This window comes from Meleagris gallopavo, chromosome 8 (assembly GCF_000146605.3).
Source record: "Meleagris gallopavo isolate NT-WF06-2002-E0010 breed Aviagen turkey brand Nicholas breeding stock chromosome 8, Turkey_5.1, whole genome shotgun sequence".
NCBI classification, from domain to species: domain Eukaryota; kingdom Metazoa; phylum Chordata; class Aves; order Galliformes; family Phasianidae; genus Meleagris; species Meleagris gallopavo.
Genome location: NC_015018.2, coordinates 8,522,084 through 8,535,460, shown reverse-complemented (window position 1 = coordinate 8,535,460; position 13,377 = coordinate 8,522,084). Strand labels below are relative to the sequence as shown.

Genomic DNA, 13,377 nt, shown 5'->3' with positions numbered 1-13,377 from the left:
TCCAGGGTGAACAAGCCCAGCTCCCTCAGCCTGTTTTTGTAGGGCAGGTGCTCCAGTCCCCTGATCATCTTTGTGGTGCTCCTCTGGACTCTCTCATACAGCTTTGTCTTTCTTGTACTGGGGGCTCCAGACCTGGACACAGTACTCCAGGTGGGGCCTAGTCCTGAGTCCTCAGTACTTGAGAGACATGAACGTGTTGGAGCGTGTCCAGAGGAGAGCCACAAAAATCATACAAGGGATGAAACACCTCCCCTAGGAGGACAGGCTGAGAGAGTTGGGGCTGTACAGCCTGCAGAAGAGAAGGCTCTGGGTAGACTTGAGAGCAGCCTTTCAGTATCTAACATGGGGCCATAAGAAAGAAGAGGACAGACCCTTTAGCAGGGGTGTTGTGATAGTTCAAGGGGGAATGGTTTCAAACTAAAGGAGGGGAGTTTTAGATTGGATTTAAGGAAGAAATTTTTTACGATAAGGGAGGAGGTGCATGCACAGGTTGCCGAGAGAGATTGCGGATGCCCCATCCCTCGAGATGTTCAAGATCAAACTGGACCAGGCTCTGAGCAACCTGATGGAGCTGTAGGTGTCCCTGTTCATTGCAGGGGAGTTAGACCTGATCACCTTTAAGGGTTCCTTCCAGCTCACAATTCTATGAAAATGAATGGTCTGCTGGTGCCTTTCTAGGTCTTCCTTTGTCAGTTGTAGAGAATTCCAGTAGAGCTTCCACCAAAATGATGATAGCTTTGGAAGGCATTCACCACCAAATAGCTCACAGGTGCTGGAGAGCCTAGGCTGAAGTAACCTATGCACATCACGACTGTTTCTCCTAGGGGCACAGATGGAGAGTCCTCTACTTTTCTGTAGTGTTGTGCCTTGTGGTGGTGTCTTGGTCATCATTGTGTTCTCAGCATGCCTCTTAATTGTCTTAAGCACAATCAAATTCAGTGGAACATATCTTTGTCCTGCTTTTGCTGAATTACACAAGCCTGAGATCTTTAGCATCTCGGGGGGGAAACACAAACACTTCCTTTGTTACTTGAGGAAAACAGGAAACTGTGCTTATGTATGAAGGCTTAGTGACTTGCTGTGTTGAGGTGTGGGAGAAGAAGCTTCTGTATGGCACTTGGTCCCATTTGAACAAGAATGAAACTGCTGTCTCTAGCAGAAGGGTTGGTAAATAGAACAAGAGGCCTAGACTGCAGAAGGGTTCTGAAGTAGCTAGAAATATAGAGCATTACAGCTTGGGCTGTGCTGTGCTGAATGTGGCTTATGGACCAGAGCTGCTTTTCCTTTAGGGTTGGCAAATGGGGGTGGTTTGCGAAGAGAAATGTTCTGTGAGCAGATGGAAGAACAGCTGAAACATTAAGTCTCTTTAGATGATGGCATCAGGCCTTCAAAAGCAATAAAAGCCATTCCTGCAAAGACAGGAAGGAATGGCTGGTGGCTGTGCAGTGAGCTTCCACCTGCTGCTTGTGACTGCTATAAAGGGTTGCTTTCTCATGTCAAAGGCAGCTAATGACAGCAAGTCCCAATCAAGTAGAAAATCTACCTCACCCCTTTCATGGGTTGTGGATTTCTCTGGTACTCGGGTTGTTGGGAAATTAATTCCCTTCTATTTCTGTTCTGGTTAGAGCCAGTTGCCAGTACTTTTCTACCAGCTGGAATACTGAACTTGCAAATTCAAATTATTGTACCAATTTCAGGCGATTGCTTATAGATCTATCCCCAGAGCACTTGTTTTGACTTCAAATGTATAAGCACTATATGGCTGAAAATAGATGATGTTTTCAATTCTGGAGGTAGCTGGAACAATTCCCCAGTGTCAAAAAAAACCTTATCACTGATCTGCAATGTGTTTGCAAGCCCAGAAGTACTGGGTACAGTAGTACTGTGATAATGTGTCGTTTTTTATGTGCCAGAAATATTGTGCTTGGTCAGGGCACATCATGAGGAAACAGTTATTGCACGATGTCTAGCACACCTTTGGAGGCAGCAAGCAATCAGTGGCCATTCACCTTCTGGGTCAGTATGGGTAGAGCTGTTTGAAATGGCAAGTGAAGAACAATGCAAATTTATAAACATTTCATGAAACAGGAAGAAGTTGATTTCGCAGATGATGTTATAATACATTAAAAATACTCCTTCAGAAAAAGTGATGCAGTGACTGATGGACAAATCATACTTTGGAATGAATAATCATTGGGTGCACGAGTGTGCCATCAGGCAAGATATAGTTGTAACTTCAGCATGACACAAGAACCATCTGATCTCCAGTTCACAACCTGAGACAATCAAACATTGGGATATTCTCCTTTTCTTCACATCTAGTTGTTACCCAAATCATGTCAACCAGAAGTGAAAAATCATGTTTTTCAACCCTTTTCAAGGTAGCCAAAGAAGTAATAAGACAAAATTTCAGATGTAGAATATTTCAGATATTTTGAAATAAATTATAGATATGATAGTCCTGAGCATTAAGATTATTTTACTTGAAATCACTGAAAAAAAAGTTATTCTGTAAGGTTTGTTCAGTTAGGCCTCACAGTGACCATATGGGAGGGCCATATACTGTCACCCTGTAAATGATACATTGGACCACATACTTTTTAGTAACTTTCAGATGCTGTGGTGAACTATGTTAGCACGTGGTTTGAAATCTGCTTGCATAATGTATATATCAAATCAGTTTGATAATATTCTCTTTTGTGTGTAAAGAGAGAATTGTTTTGTGTTTAGTAATAACTGTAATGGCTGCATATAATTTAACTAGGGCTTTGGATCCCAACTGTATAATAAATAGGACTCCTTAAAAAGTCAGGATACTGTCAGTTGGATTTATGTGTAGTCTTTGTTGTTTTGCATATCTAGGAACACAGCATCCAAGAAAAGATGAACTTTGAAATCCGCATACGGGAAGGCATCCGTAAACTGCTTTCAGTGAGCACGCAGAAAGACCAGCTTTTGCAAGCAGTTAAAAACCTGATGGTCTGCAATGCACGGATACATGCATACAGGACAGAGCTGCAGAACCAAATGGAAGAGCCTGTCTCATGCAGAACTGGAAGGTGGTGAGTAAAAACTCTAATTCAAACTGACCATTACAAAGTGGGTTTTTGTGTGTGTGAATTGTCTTCCACAGTGCACATGCACGTTGTTGCTGTAAGTCAGTGCTTTATAAGACCATTTCAATATCTTCCTTTTATTTTAGAAAATTAAATATAAGTCGTCTTTTTCTGGACAGATTTTATCATTGACATTAAGCAAATTCAGCTTATGAATATCATCTAATGTCATAGACATATTTTCTTGATTACCTATAGCATATAAAAAAGTGTCTGACCTGTTCTTAAGGAACAAGACAAAATTATCCCAATCAAAATACGTGCATCTATTTTTTTGTTCTTTCTATTCATAAGGTCTCTTTAATGACAGAATTATCATGGCTGATTGGTACCCTCTGCTGGTCACTTTGTTAACTACATCAAAAGAGTAAAAGTACAACTTCATGAATACTAGGGAAAGTCTGTTTAATTACCAATATTCTCATGTTATATTTCTTGAATGAACAAAAGTATACACTGTTTATTTGGATAAGTTTTTTATTTTTTCTGCAATGGAATAGATTTTGGAGGCAACATTATGGATCGTGGAGCAGAGACACAACTGCATTCAGGTTATTGCTTTAATGAAATAACTATACTGCAGTTCAGTGTAGAAACTCCTCAAGTACATACTTAGCTTCAGTGAATTGTATCCATAGGAATAACCTGCTAGTTTCTTGCTTTCAGAAATGTTTTATTACAGAATAAATTTTTTAAAGGAGAGAATTGCATTTTCTGACTGTCAACTATGATCATGAAAGCTGATTTTGAAAGCTAGCATCGTGCTTTGTATAAATATTGCAGTTGTGTTACTTTTTCTTATGAAGTGATGATCTTTATAGTGATTTGTCTTTTATTTATATCTTTAATGATGGAGTGACATGAAATATATATGTGTACTGATTTACACAACTCTTGGTCTTGATGTCTGTGACCACAGGATGACACATGTCTATAACGTGGCACAGATACTTAGAATCATTTAGTTTGGAAAAGACTTCCAAGATCATCCATCCTGTCCAATCATCCACCTACCACCAATATTGCCCACTAAACCATGTCCCTTAGTAGCACATCTACACGGTTCTTTAATGCCTCTGGGGGCAGTGACTCCACCACTCCCTAGGGCAGCCTGTTCCAGAGCCTGGCCACTCTTTCAGAGAAGTTGTTTTTCCTGTTACCTATCCTGAACCTCCCCTGGCACAGTTCGAGGCCGTTCCCTCTTGTCCTGTCATTACTTGGGAGAAGAGGCCGACCTCCACTTTGCAACAGCCTACTTTCAGGTATTTGTGGAGGGCAGTAAGGTCTCTCCTGTGCCTCCTCCAATCTAAACAGTCCTGGTGGAGTTTTCTTAAAGTTGGCTGTGTTGTTTAATTCGCTCAGCTTAGAGCTGTGTCTTTACGGGGTCCTTTCAGTTGTCAGCAAAGATCATTAGAACAGATACATGTCATAGGGTCATTTGTCTACCATTCAGATCTTATCTTTGATTGTGCACTTGATAGTACACTTGCAGTTCTTTCTTTTGTACTTATAGAGTACTGGAATTTTATTAAAACTTAATCCAGAGAAGATGATGATGTCTGAGAGAGAAAATTCTGGAAGTGCTTTGGGATTTCAAGTAAATATTGTCCTTCCTACTTACATCTGCGATCTGAAGAAGTCATGATAGGTAGTGACTAGAACCTAATTCGGCTAGGCACTTTGAGCAATGGCTGACAGAAGGATTTCTGTTAGTCATTATCAATAGATTATTTTGATTCAATTTAAGGTTCAGACTGAGATTTACACTCTAGCCGTTCTAGCCTGTGTGTAGAATCACAATTCTAACAACACAACGTTTTGTAATTGGACTCTGTTAATAAAGGAGGACGCATTTCTCTGTAACCAACAATAGAACCAATAAATGAAGCTGCTTGTTCATTTGTGTGTACAGAAGGAGAATAGTTAATAATGTATTTGATTCTGTTGGAGCTGGAAAAGACATCAAAGATGAATTGACTTCTAATGCACAGGTTAAATAAGCTTTGGAATAAAATCTTCTAGGGCATTAAGAAAATTGATGGTGTACCTTCCTTCCGTATTATCTTCGAGAATCTAATGACTCGTATCTTAAACTAGAGAGACCGAATTTAACTTTACAGAAAATACTTTGAAATGAGCTATTATATGGTACCCCTGATGTTTTTTAATGCTTAAAAGGTTGAGTTACAGAGATCTAAATGCACAGATCTCAGACTTTTTTTTTCTTTTTTCCTATTTTGGCAGGTTGTCAGACGCTGGGACAAAGGACCGGATGGCATGTAGAGCAAAAGTTGCTCTTTCAGGTAAGTGGCTGGGTTGTTGCTTCACTCTAGCAGCGAATTGGCAGGGTAGTAGCTTGTAGTAAAAAAATTACACAAACATGATGATATTTTTTTAAAGTTATATTGTGATTCTGGGGGCATAAATCCTCTTGCACTTGAAGGTGTCTTATGCTTTGAAGTCACAGACTTGCTTATAACAATACTACCTCACATTTCTAATTTTCTGTCAGGGGCTTTCACAGTGGGAAGCGCTTCTTATTTTCAATCATTGAACACTCAATACATTTCAAAGCTAAGTGTAAATGAACTGAATGTGCTGATCTGCCCTCCCCAGCCCCAAATTTGTAACGACCTAATGAACTAAGGACAAAATTGTAGCCCCTATGCAAATATTCTTTAGTTAGTGTGGGTAACTCCTGCAATAAATGTACAGCAGTATGGCTTCAATGCAAATAAAGAACATTTACTAGTGATTTCTGGCAGGATGGTACACAGTTTCCTAGCCTGTTAACAGACTTCTGCGCTATGAGTTTATCACTTTGTTTATCTGTGCTGTGTTACTCATTATGTTTGCTCTGGTAGCTTGGCTAACAGATCTTTTTGTGCTCCATGACCTGCTGCATTGAAGATAAAACAGTGTAGAAGGGTTCCCTACTTTGAAGTGTTTAAGTTGATTCTGCATGTTTTGACATATCTTTAAGAAAGGTAACCTCTAGTGGAAGAAGAGTGATGATCACATGGTACAGTAATGTTTTCTGCCAGCACAGCTGTTGCAGAGTGTAGATCTATGTGTCTTCCTTATGGTAGTAGGATGAAGGCATCTGTCTGCCTTTCTGTGCTGTGGTTGTACCTGTCACTAGATTTATAGTTATCTGCTGTGAAGGCTTTTAAGATAATACACTTCTGTTATCTTCAGAACATCAGAATTACATAATTGTTTGGAAGTGAACTGTTTAGCTAGTTTTGATGGTACAAGAGGATTCTTGTTGTTATGTGTGTATGATCTTTTAATTATTTTGTTGTGTTACTAATATGGTGGTCCTTAAATTGGAGATTGTGATCCTGAGGAACACAGCATGGATTGTGGTGAAGAGTATCGGCTACCTCTTTCTGAGCATGAGTCTGTGAGTGCTGGGATGCTGCCATGCCTCATCCCTCTTTACAAGTCAGGGACCCTGGTTAGGTACAGCTTATATCAGAGAAACCTAAGTGATTTCTGCTTAGAGATTTATGTCTTTTAAGGATCATCTATTAACTCCTTGTTTTCCACTCCATGTCTGGAAAGCAGAGAACTAGGGTACATGAGAAGGGATTGTGCATTTGGCAACGGCAGGAGCCTCTGGGCACGATTTCCAGCTGGGAGATGCTGGCATGGCACACACACCTCCCTGCTTCCTCCTTGCGTTGTCTTATGACTCTTCATCTTGTGCCTGGTGAGCATGCCAGATCAGGTTCTGTCTGCTTCAGCAGCTGTAGTGTTCCATAATTCATCATTCCCTGTCTTCCCCATTATTTCTGTAGCAAATTGAACGTACTGCACTTCTTCTCTTTTGTGTAGTGGCCCTCCATGGATTTGCAATTGGAGCTGCCCACCACGTGCATGTTTGTGTGCCTGCCCTGCTGAGAGAGCAGTTGTGAGCACAAACAGCTTGAATTGCAACAGACAGAATTGAATTGGCTGGGAGAAGTTGGAGATGAGGCGTTGGTGGTAATAATGTGTCTGGGCATTAAATTTGAGAATTGATGATAGAGAATAGATTTTTTTTTTTTTTTAGGGGAAGTAATCCATGCACGTATATTAGTGTCACATGGTTAGTGTAGGTTAGAAGCTTAGGCTGTTAGCAAAACAAAGAGTGACCGTGTGGCCAACACCAAAAGGTCAGGAGCAGCTTTGCAAGAGCACTGAAGAGCATACTCTACAGGAAGCAACTATCAGTATGTCAGATACTAAGCGGAATACATTCCCTAAGACTAAAATTTTCATACTTATCCCCCATGTCTGTGAATAAATTATGATGTTTGTGTCTTACCAATCATTTACTTTGTCAAAAGGCAGCCCATTCAATGTTGATCAAAAAGCATAATCGTAATTTAAAGTTATTCCATGGAGTTCTAATGAATGTCAAAAGGAATCGTTCTCTTTAAGAGTAATTAACTGTAGTGCTTGAATGTATCCAATTTTAATCCATGGGGCTTTACAGCTAATTGTAACTGAAATTAAGAAGTGTGAAAATTGATCGTTGGTTTTGATAAATTGCAGCTTTTTCAATCCAAGAATGAATGGAAAACTGATTTACAAGTATCATCTGAAACTTGTAGATGCAATTGTCTACCTACATGCTGGTGGTTTTTTCACTAAGGTGTAGATTTTTCAGTTAGTATAATATTGAGTGCGGGATAAAAAAGTGATGTTAATTCTACTAATCTAACTGCTAACAAGAACTATCAAGAGCCTTAAAATTGTCGTTTGAGGTTTGCTATAAACAAGGATGCAAAATGGTTTTTCTTGAATTTCTTTACTGTCACATTTATGCAAATTTAAGACCTTTTATGTTTTAGGAAGGAAAAGTTCAGTACTTTTTCTGACGTATGTTTATACTTATTACATCTACATATATGTATGTGGAGTTCACGAGACTTATGCATCTGTTTTAAGGAAAGCATTTTTTATCTATTTCCCTATTCTAAAAATATTTAAGGCTTTAAAAAATGCTTGCTATGCAAATACATCTTTAGAAAGGCAGTTTCAGAGGAGGGTAATGCATTTTTTGGAGTTTTGTTTTGTTTTTAGGAAGTTGTGGCAGTCTAATGCTACATACTAACAGTTCATTGTTGAAAAGTCATTAGATACTGTGAACATTTTCAAAATTAGATGTGTTTGTAATTTTCATAATTGAAATTTAATCTATAATGAGATGTTCATAATACAATCAAAATTAGCTTAAATTAAAACATTTTATTTAATATTACTTATGAAATAGAAGGACTACATTTACGTAGCTTTACTTAAGTCAACTAGTTGCGTGCATAAAACCCAGCAGGAATACCTGACGAATAATCCGTTGCCAAAATAGCACTACTGTTTTGCATACTGTATGTGGATTTTTCCATTCGCCTTCTGTGAAGATAAACACAGGAGTCAGCAAAGCTCCCGCATAACAATATTAAAGATTTTTATCAGTGGACAACTGAGGTGTTGCTGTTCACTGCTGCCATCCTGTGTCATTTAATATATTGCATGTGCTTTTATACAGCATTGTATATTTGGGAACCAGCTTTGGATTTATTGAGGCCTCACTGCATTTATCTTTCAAGAAGGGACCAGTAAGGAACTTTGTCTAAACCTGTGCTCTCAAAGCTGGGGAAAAATATCATAGAATCATAGAATGGCCTGGGTTGAGAAGGACCACAGTGATCATCTAGTTTGAACCTCCCTGCTATGTGCAGGGTCACCAACCAGCAGACCAGGCTGCCCAGAGCCACATCCAGCCTGTCCTTGAATGCCTCCAGGGATGGGGCATCGGGTATCCACAACCTCCTTTGGCAACCTGTTCCAGTGCATCACCACCCTCTGGGTGAAAAACTTCCTCCTAATATCTAACCTAAACCTCCCCTGTTTCAGTTTAAAACCATTCTGTACAGGAGTGGGTAGGTAAATTGGATAGCTTGTTGAAGAAGATACTTTCCTTATGTTAAAGTGACAGATGACTTAAATTAATGGTTCTGTAATTGCCTCTCTACTATGATCCTGATGTAGACATATTTTTAATGTAAGCAAACAAACTGCAGTTTTCTAATGTCAACTAAGACAATTCTAACTAGGAACATGATTACAAATAATATTTTCTCTGTGGTTAGTAAAACAAGACTTCAGTGTTTGCAGTACAAGTATCTCAATCTTTCCATTAAAACAGGAAGTTTTTCTTCTGGCAGTTGGATGAGTGGTTTCCAGCACCAGACGAGCAGAGTTTCAGCTTATGTCTTTGCATGATCGTGGACTAAAATACCTCTCGTAACTATGTTAAACAGCCACTCTGAAATGTTATTTTTAGATCCTTTCAAATGAGATTTAAAGAAGTCTTTATTCTAGCAAAATTTATAAAAGAAAATGACATTTCAAATAGAAATTATTGATGAATATGACATTGGTAATAAAACTGAAATAGTCCTACTGTTCGTTGTGTAGATGGCCCTACTGTCTCCAGATCAACATGAAAAAAAATAAATTGTATTTGATTTTGCACTCTGTTGTACAGTATTACCTATAACTTAATTTCCCTGTTTTTTTTCCCCTTTAGATATTCGAATACCATTAATGTGGAAAGGCTCTGATCACTTCAACAATAAAGAAAGTACGTAGGATCTAATGAACTGCTATGATAAGCAATTAGTTAAGTCTGTAAATTGAAAACTGGATGGAGAAGTCTGTACTGATCTTAATCTGTTTTTTGGATCTTTCAGTAGACCTGTGTTGTATGTACAAGTTACTATGTTGCATGGTACCTCTTAACTTGAAGTTGTCAACTGTAGCAAGTTGAGAAAGTTCAAAGTCATATGGCAGTATGTTTAAAATCTTGTCTTTCCAGAGGTGAACCTCCAGAGGAAGAGTAAGGATAACATTATTAACTAAATAGCTGAGAAACTTCCAATTAAACATGATGTTCTCTCTCTCCTCTACGCTCAGGAGAGTAATATTGAAGGCTGTTTGTAGTGAGAAATTTAAATGAAAGTTCTCTATTGCTTTTGAGTGGATTATTGGATAGTCTTCAAGTACATGCATTTTGCTATGTCATGGAGATTAACCCTAAATCTGTTCCAGCTGTCACCTGGCATTGATTTCAGTTTGATTTTCAATAGGGTCAGAGGGGCTAAGGCTGGCAAAATGGTCTAATCCTATATAGTACATTCATAAAGTGATATAGATGTTGGATCAATTCTCTTTTTGCCTTAAATCAATTTTATTAAACAAAATTACATTTCTACTAATATTTCTGATGCTGTTAGCACAAACTGCCATAGGTTATCTTGCAAAACAAAAAAAAAAAAGAAAGAAGTTGAGAGAAGGTTGGTGTGTGAATGTCGAACCTACGCACTAGCTTTGGAAGTTCAATTGTAAAATCCTATAATGTGAAATTTAGGGTGGGAATAATTTGAGGGCAGCTCTGTAGAGGCTCAAATTACCATTCCTTCTATGTTGTTTATTGGGGGCATTAAGTATTGTGACGTGTAATATGCTAATAAAGCACTTCTTTGACTCTCCCCAGAATCACAGCGCTATGCAGTGTTTTGTTTGTTCAGAATGGGAGCTGAGGTTTTTGATACAGAGGTGGCAATTGTGGATAAAGCAATAACAGATATCTGTTTTGAAAACGTAACCATATTGTGAGTATAACTTATCTGTGTTGCATGAAGTACAAATATCCCTGTTTTCTTTTGAAAGTTGGTATGATTATGAATATGATTGGCTGAGGTCCTCTAAACTTTTCTGTGGGCGAAAGGAATCTGTAACATTTCTGTTGATTTCAGTGGTTGGTGATCCCTCTCTCTGGAAGGTTGTGGGTGTTTTTTTTTATGTACACGATGATCACGGTGGTAGATACATCATTTAACTATTTCCTTCAGGTTTTTTTTTGCCATGCTGAAACATTTTTCTTTAAATAAAGAGATCAGCTTGTAACTCAAGGACAAAAGTACATCAATGCTAAAGACTGGAAGCACTATAAAAATGCACTTCTGTAGGCCTGGGTGTTACACCCAGTGTTTTAACTATTACTCTGTAGAGCAGGCTATGGTCTCTTTTGATGTTCCCCAAAGTCACTGTTCTCTTGAAATCAGACATTTATCTTCCACACCTCATGTTCTGTTATGCTCATATGAGCATATGCTACACTACAACCCTCAATACTAGACAGGAAATTATTCATTTATCTTTAAATATAACCTAGAAAAGAATAGAAAGGTGTTCACATATACTTTTCTGTTGCTTTATAAATTTTTAAGAGTCTTGAGAGACACTTTATTATTTCTGTGAGGGTTGTGTTGGTTGTTTTTTTTATGTGTGTGTGTGTGCTGCTTTATTTTTTATATTAGCAATTTAGATTCAGTCTCCTGAGGAAGACTGACTGGAAATCTAGAACTACTGAAAACTTTAAATCAAGATCTTAAAAAGTGAGTAGTTGAGAGAGCTTAGATCTGTAAATCAAACTTTCTTTCTTAACACTTGCTTAAGTTTAGAGTAAGGGCAAGAATTTAAATCTGCTTCTTGAAAGATATATCTGTTCTTGGAGAATTTACCATTATGATTTTCTGTAAAATAATGCAGCAAAAGCACTCAAAATTCCCTTGTGTGCCCACAGATAAAGAAGAAATTCTTTAAAAGCTTTTGGGATAATTTCCTTATGAATATGTAGTGAAGGATTTGTACCAGAAAGATGAGGTTAGGCTTCTAGTTTGATGACTCAGCTTGAGAACGTTGAGAGCTAGTAGAACTGAAGAGAGACAACAGGGAGTGGGCAGAAGAACGCAGCAGCAGGTAGATAGATACTATGAATGACAAATTTGTTGCTTGTGAGTGAGGTAGGATTTGCTTTTCTACTAATAATAAGGGGATGGGTGCGACAGTTCAGTCTGATTTGGGATCACAGGCACGATAGGTTTTCAGTCGTGTTATTTCTGCATAACAGTAGAGGGCAGATTGAAGTGTGCTTGTATGTCTTGCCTGTGTATTTCCATCACATGAGCGGTGTGGGTTTTTTCTCCAGTTTTTAAGCTAAACGTTGAATTTCCTGTTTGCAATTGTTTATGGTTTAATTATAACATCCATCTCGTGACTTCAACACTAAATTTCCACTGTGTACTCTAGCCTTTAATTCCATTTTAATGTATGTCTTTCCCTGAATCTGATGTAATTCCTTCCCTTGATTAGCAATATATGCTATTTAATAAATATATTGTAGCAACTGCATTCCTTGGCTAGGTGCTCAATTCACTAACAAATGCTGTGAAACTTTCTCCCCACCCCCTTCAGTGATGAAGCAGGACCAGATTTCCAGGTGAAGGTTGAAGTGTATAGTTGCTGCACAGAGGAGTCTTTATATGTTGCAAACACCCCTAAGAAGCTAGTAAAGAAGCTTAAAACATCCTTCAGCAAAGCTACAGGGAAGAAACTCAAAGCTACGCTGGAAGAAGACGGCACTGACTCCATTTTGCTCCCTGACCCTGTCATCCAGTAAGATACACATATGGGTATTCTAGTTTTATTATTCATTTTAATAGAAATAGCCCAAATACATTGTCAATATTTGGAAAATAGCCAAGAACGTGATTATTTATGTACTTAACCAGGTGGAAAAGAATTTACATTTTAAATAGGAAATGAGAAAGTAGGTGTGAATTCCAGCTATGTAGCTCAGCCTTGGGGCCCAGTTCTGATCTTTAAACACATGAGTAGACTGTCTTTCTTCTACACAGCTGGTAAATCCACAGTTATTTGCAACTCAGAAATACTTCAGTTTGATCTCTAGAGAAAATCAAGCTTGTGTGATGTGTCTGTGGCCCTCCATCTACCCCTCCTCTTCCCCTATCCCATTCACTCCATGCATCAATTTTGCACCCAGGCAGTTTTGCTTTTCAGAATGGTAGACCTTTCTAAAAGGTGCAGGTTCTGTGAAGTAACAAACAGGTGTGTGGGCAGGGGAAGCCCCTCTTATAGCATTTCCCCTAATGAAATTGATAGGGCTGTTGTGCTGTGTTGTGTACGTGGGGGCTGTTCTGTTTTCTGGCTTTTCAGCAAGTCTCTGGACTGGCTGGGGCATTTTACAATTACTTGCTGCTTAACAGGAGTTTCCTTAATTGACTTCAGCACAGAACATTTTGAAATGACTTATGATTTTCCATTTTCATAGAAATAAATGCTTTTCTCAGTAATTCACCTGTGTTTCCTTTTAAAAACGATCTTAAGTCTTTCATGTATTTTTAAT

At 38.4% G+C, this 13,377-nt stretch overlaps 1 protein-coding gene across 1 annotated transcript in view; it reads left to right on the top strand.

The window, feature by feature from the left end:
• The first annotated feature begins 1,962 nt into the window (after positions 1-1,962).
• RTKN2 (rhotekin 2) overlaps positions 1,963-13,377 on the top strand; it is a 30,798-nt gene continuing 19,383 nt past the window's right edge. The window contains exons 1-6 of the mRNA XM_031554567.1: positions 1,963-2,016; positions 2,863-3,062; positions 5,361-5,419; positions 9,697-9,750; positions 10,663-10,780; positions 12,426-12,626. Coding sequence (XP_031410427.1) covers positions 1,963-2,016; positions 2,863-3,062; positions 5,361-5,419; positions 9,697-9,750; positions 10,663-10,780; positions 12,426-12,626 — 686 coding nt within the window. The remainder of the gene's footprint in view (positions 2,017-2,862; positions 3,063-5,360; positions 5,420-9,696; positions 9,751-10,662; positions 10,781-12,425; positions 12,627-13,377) is intronic.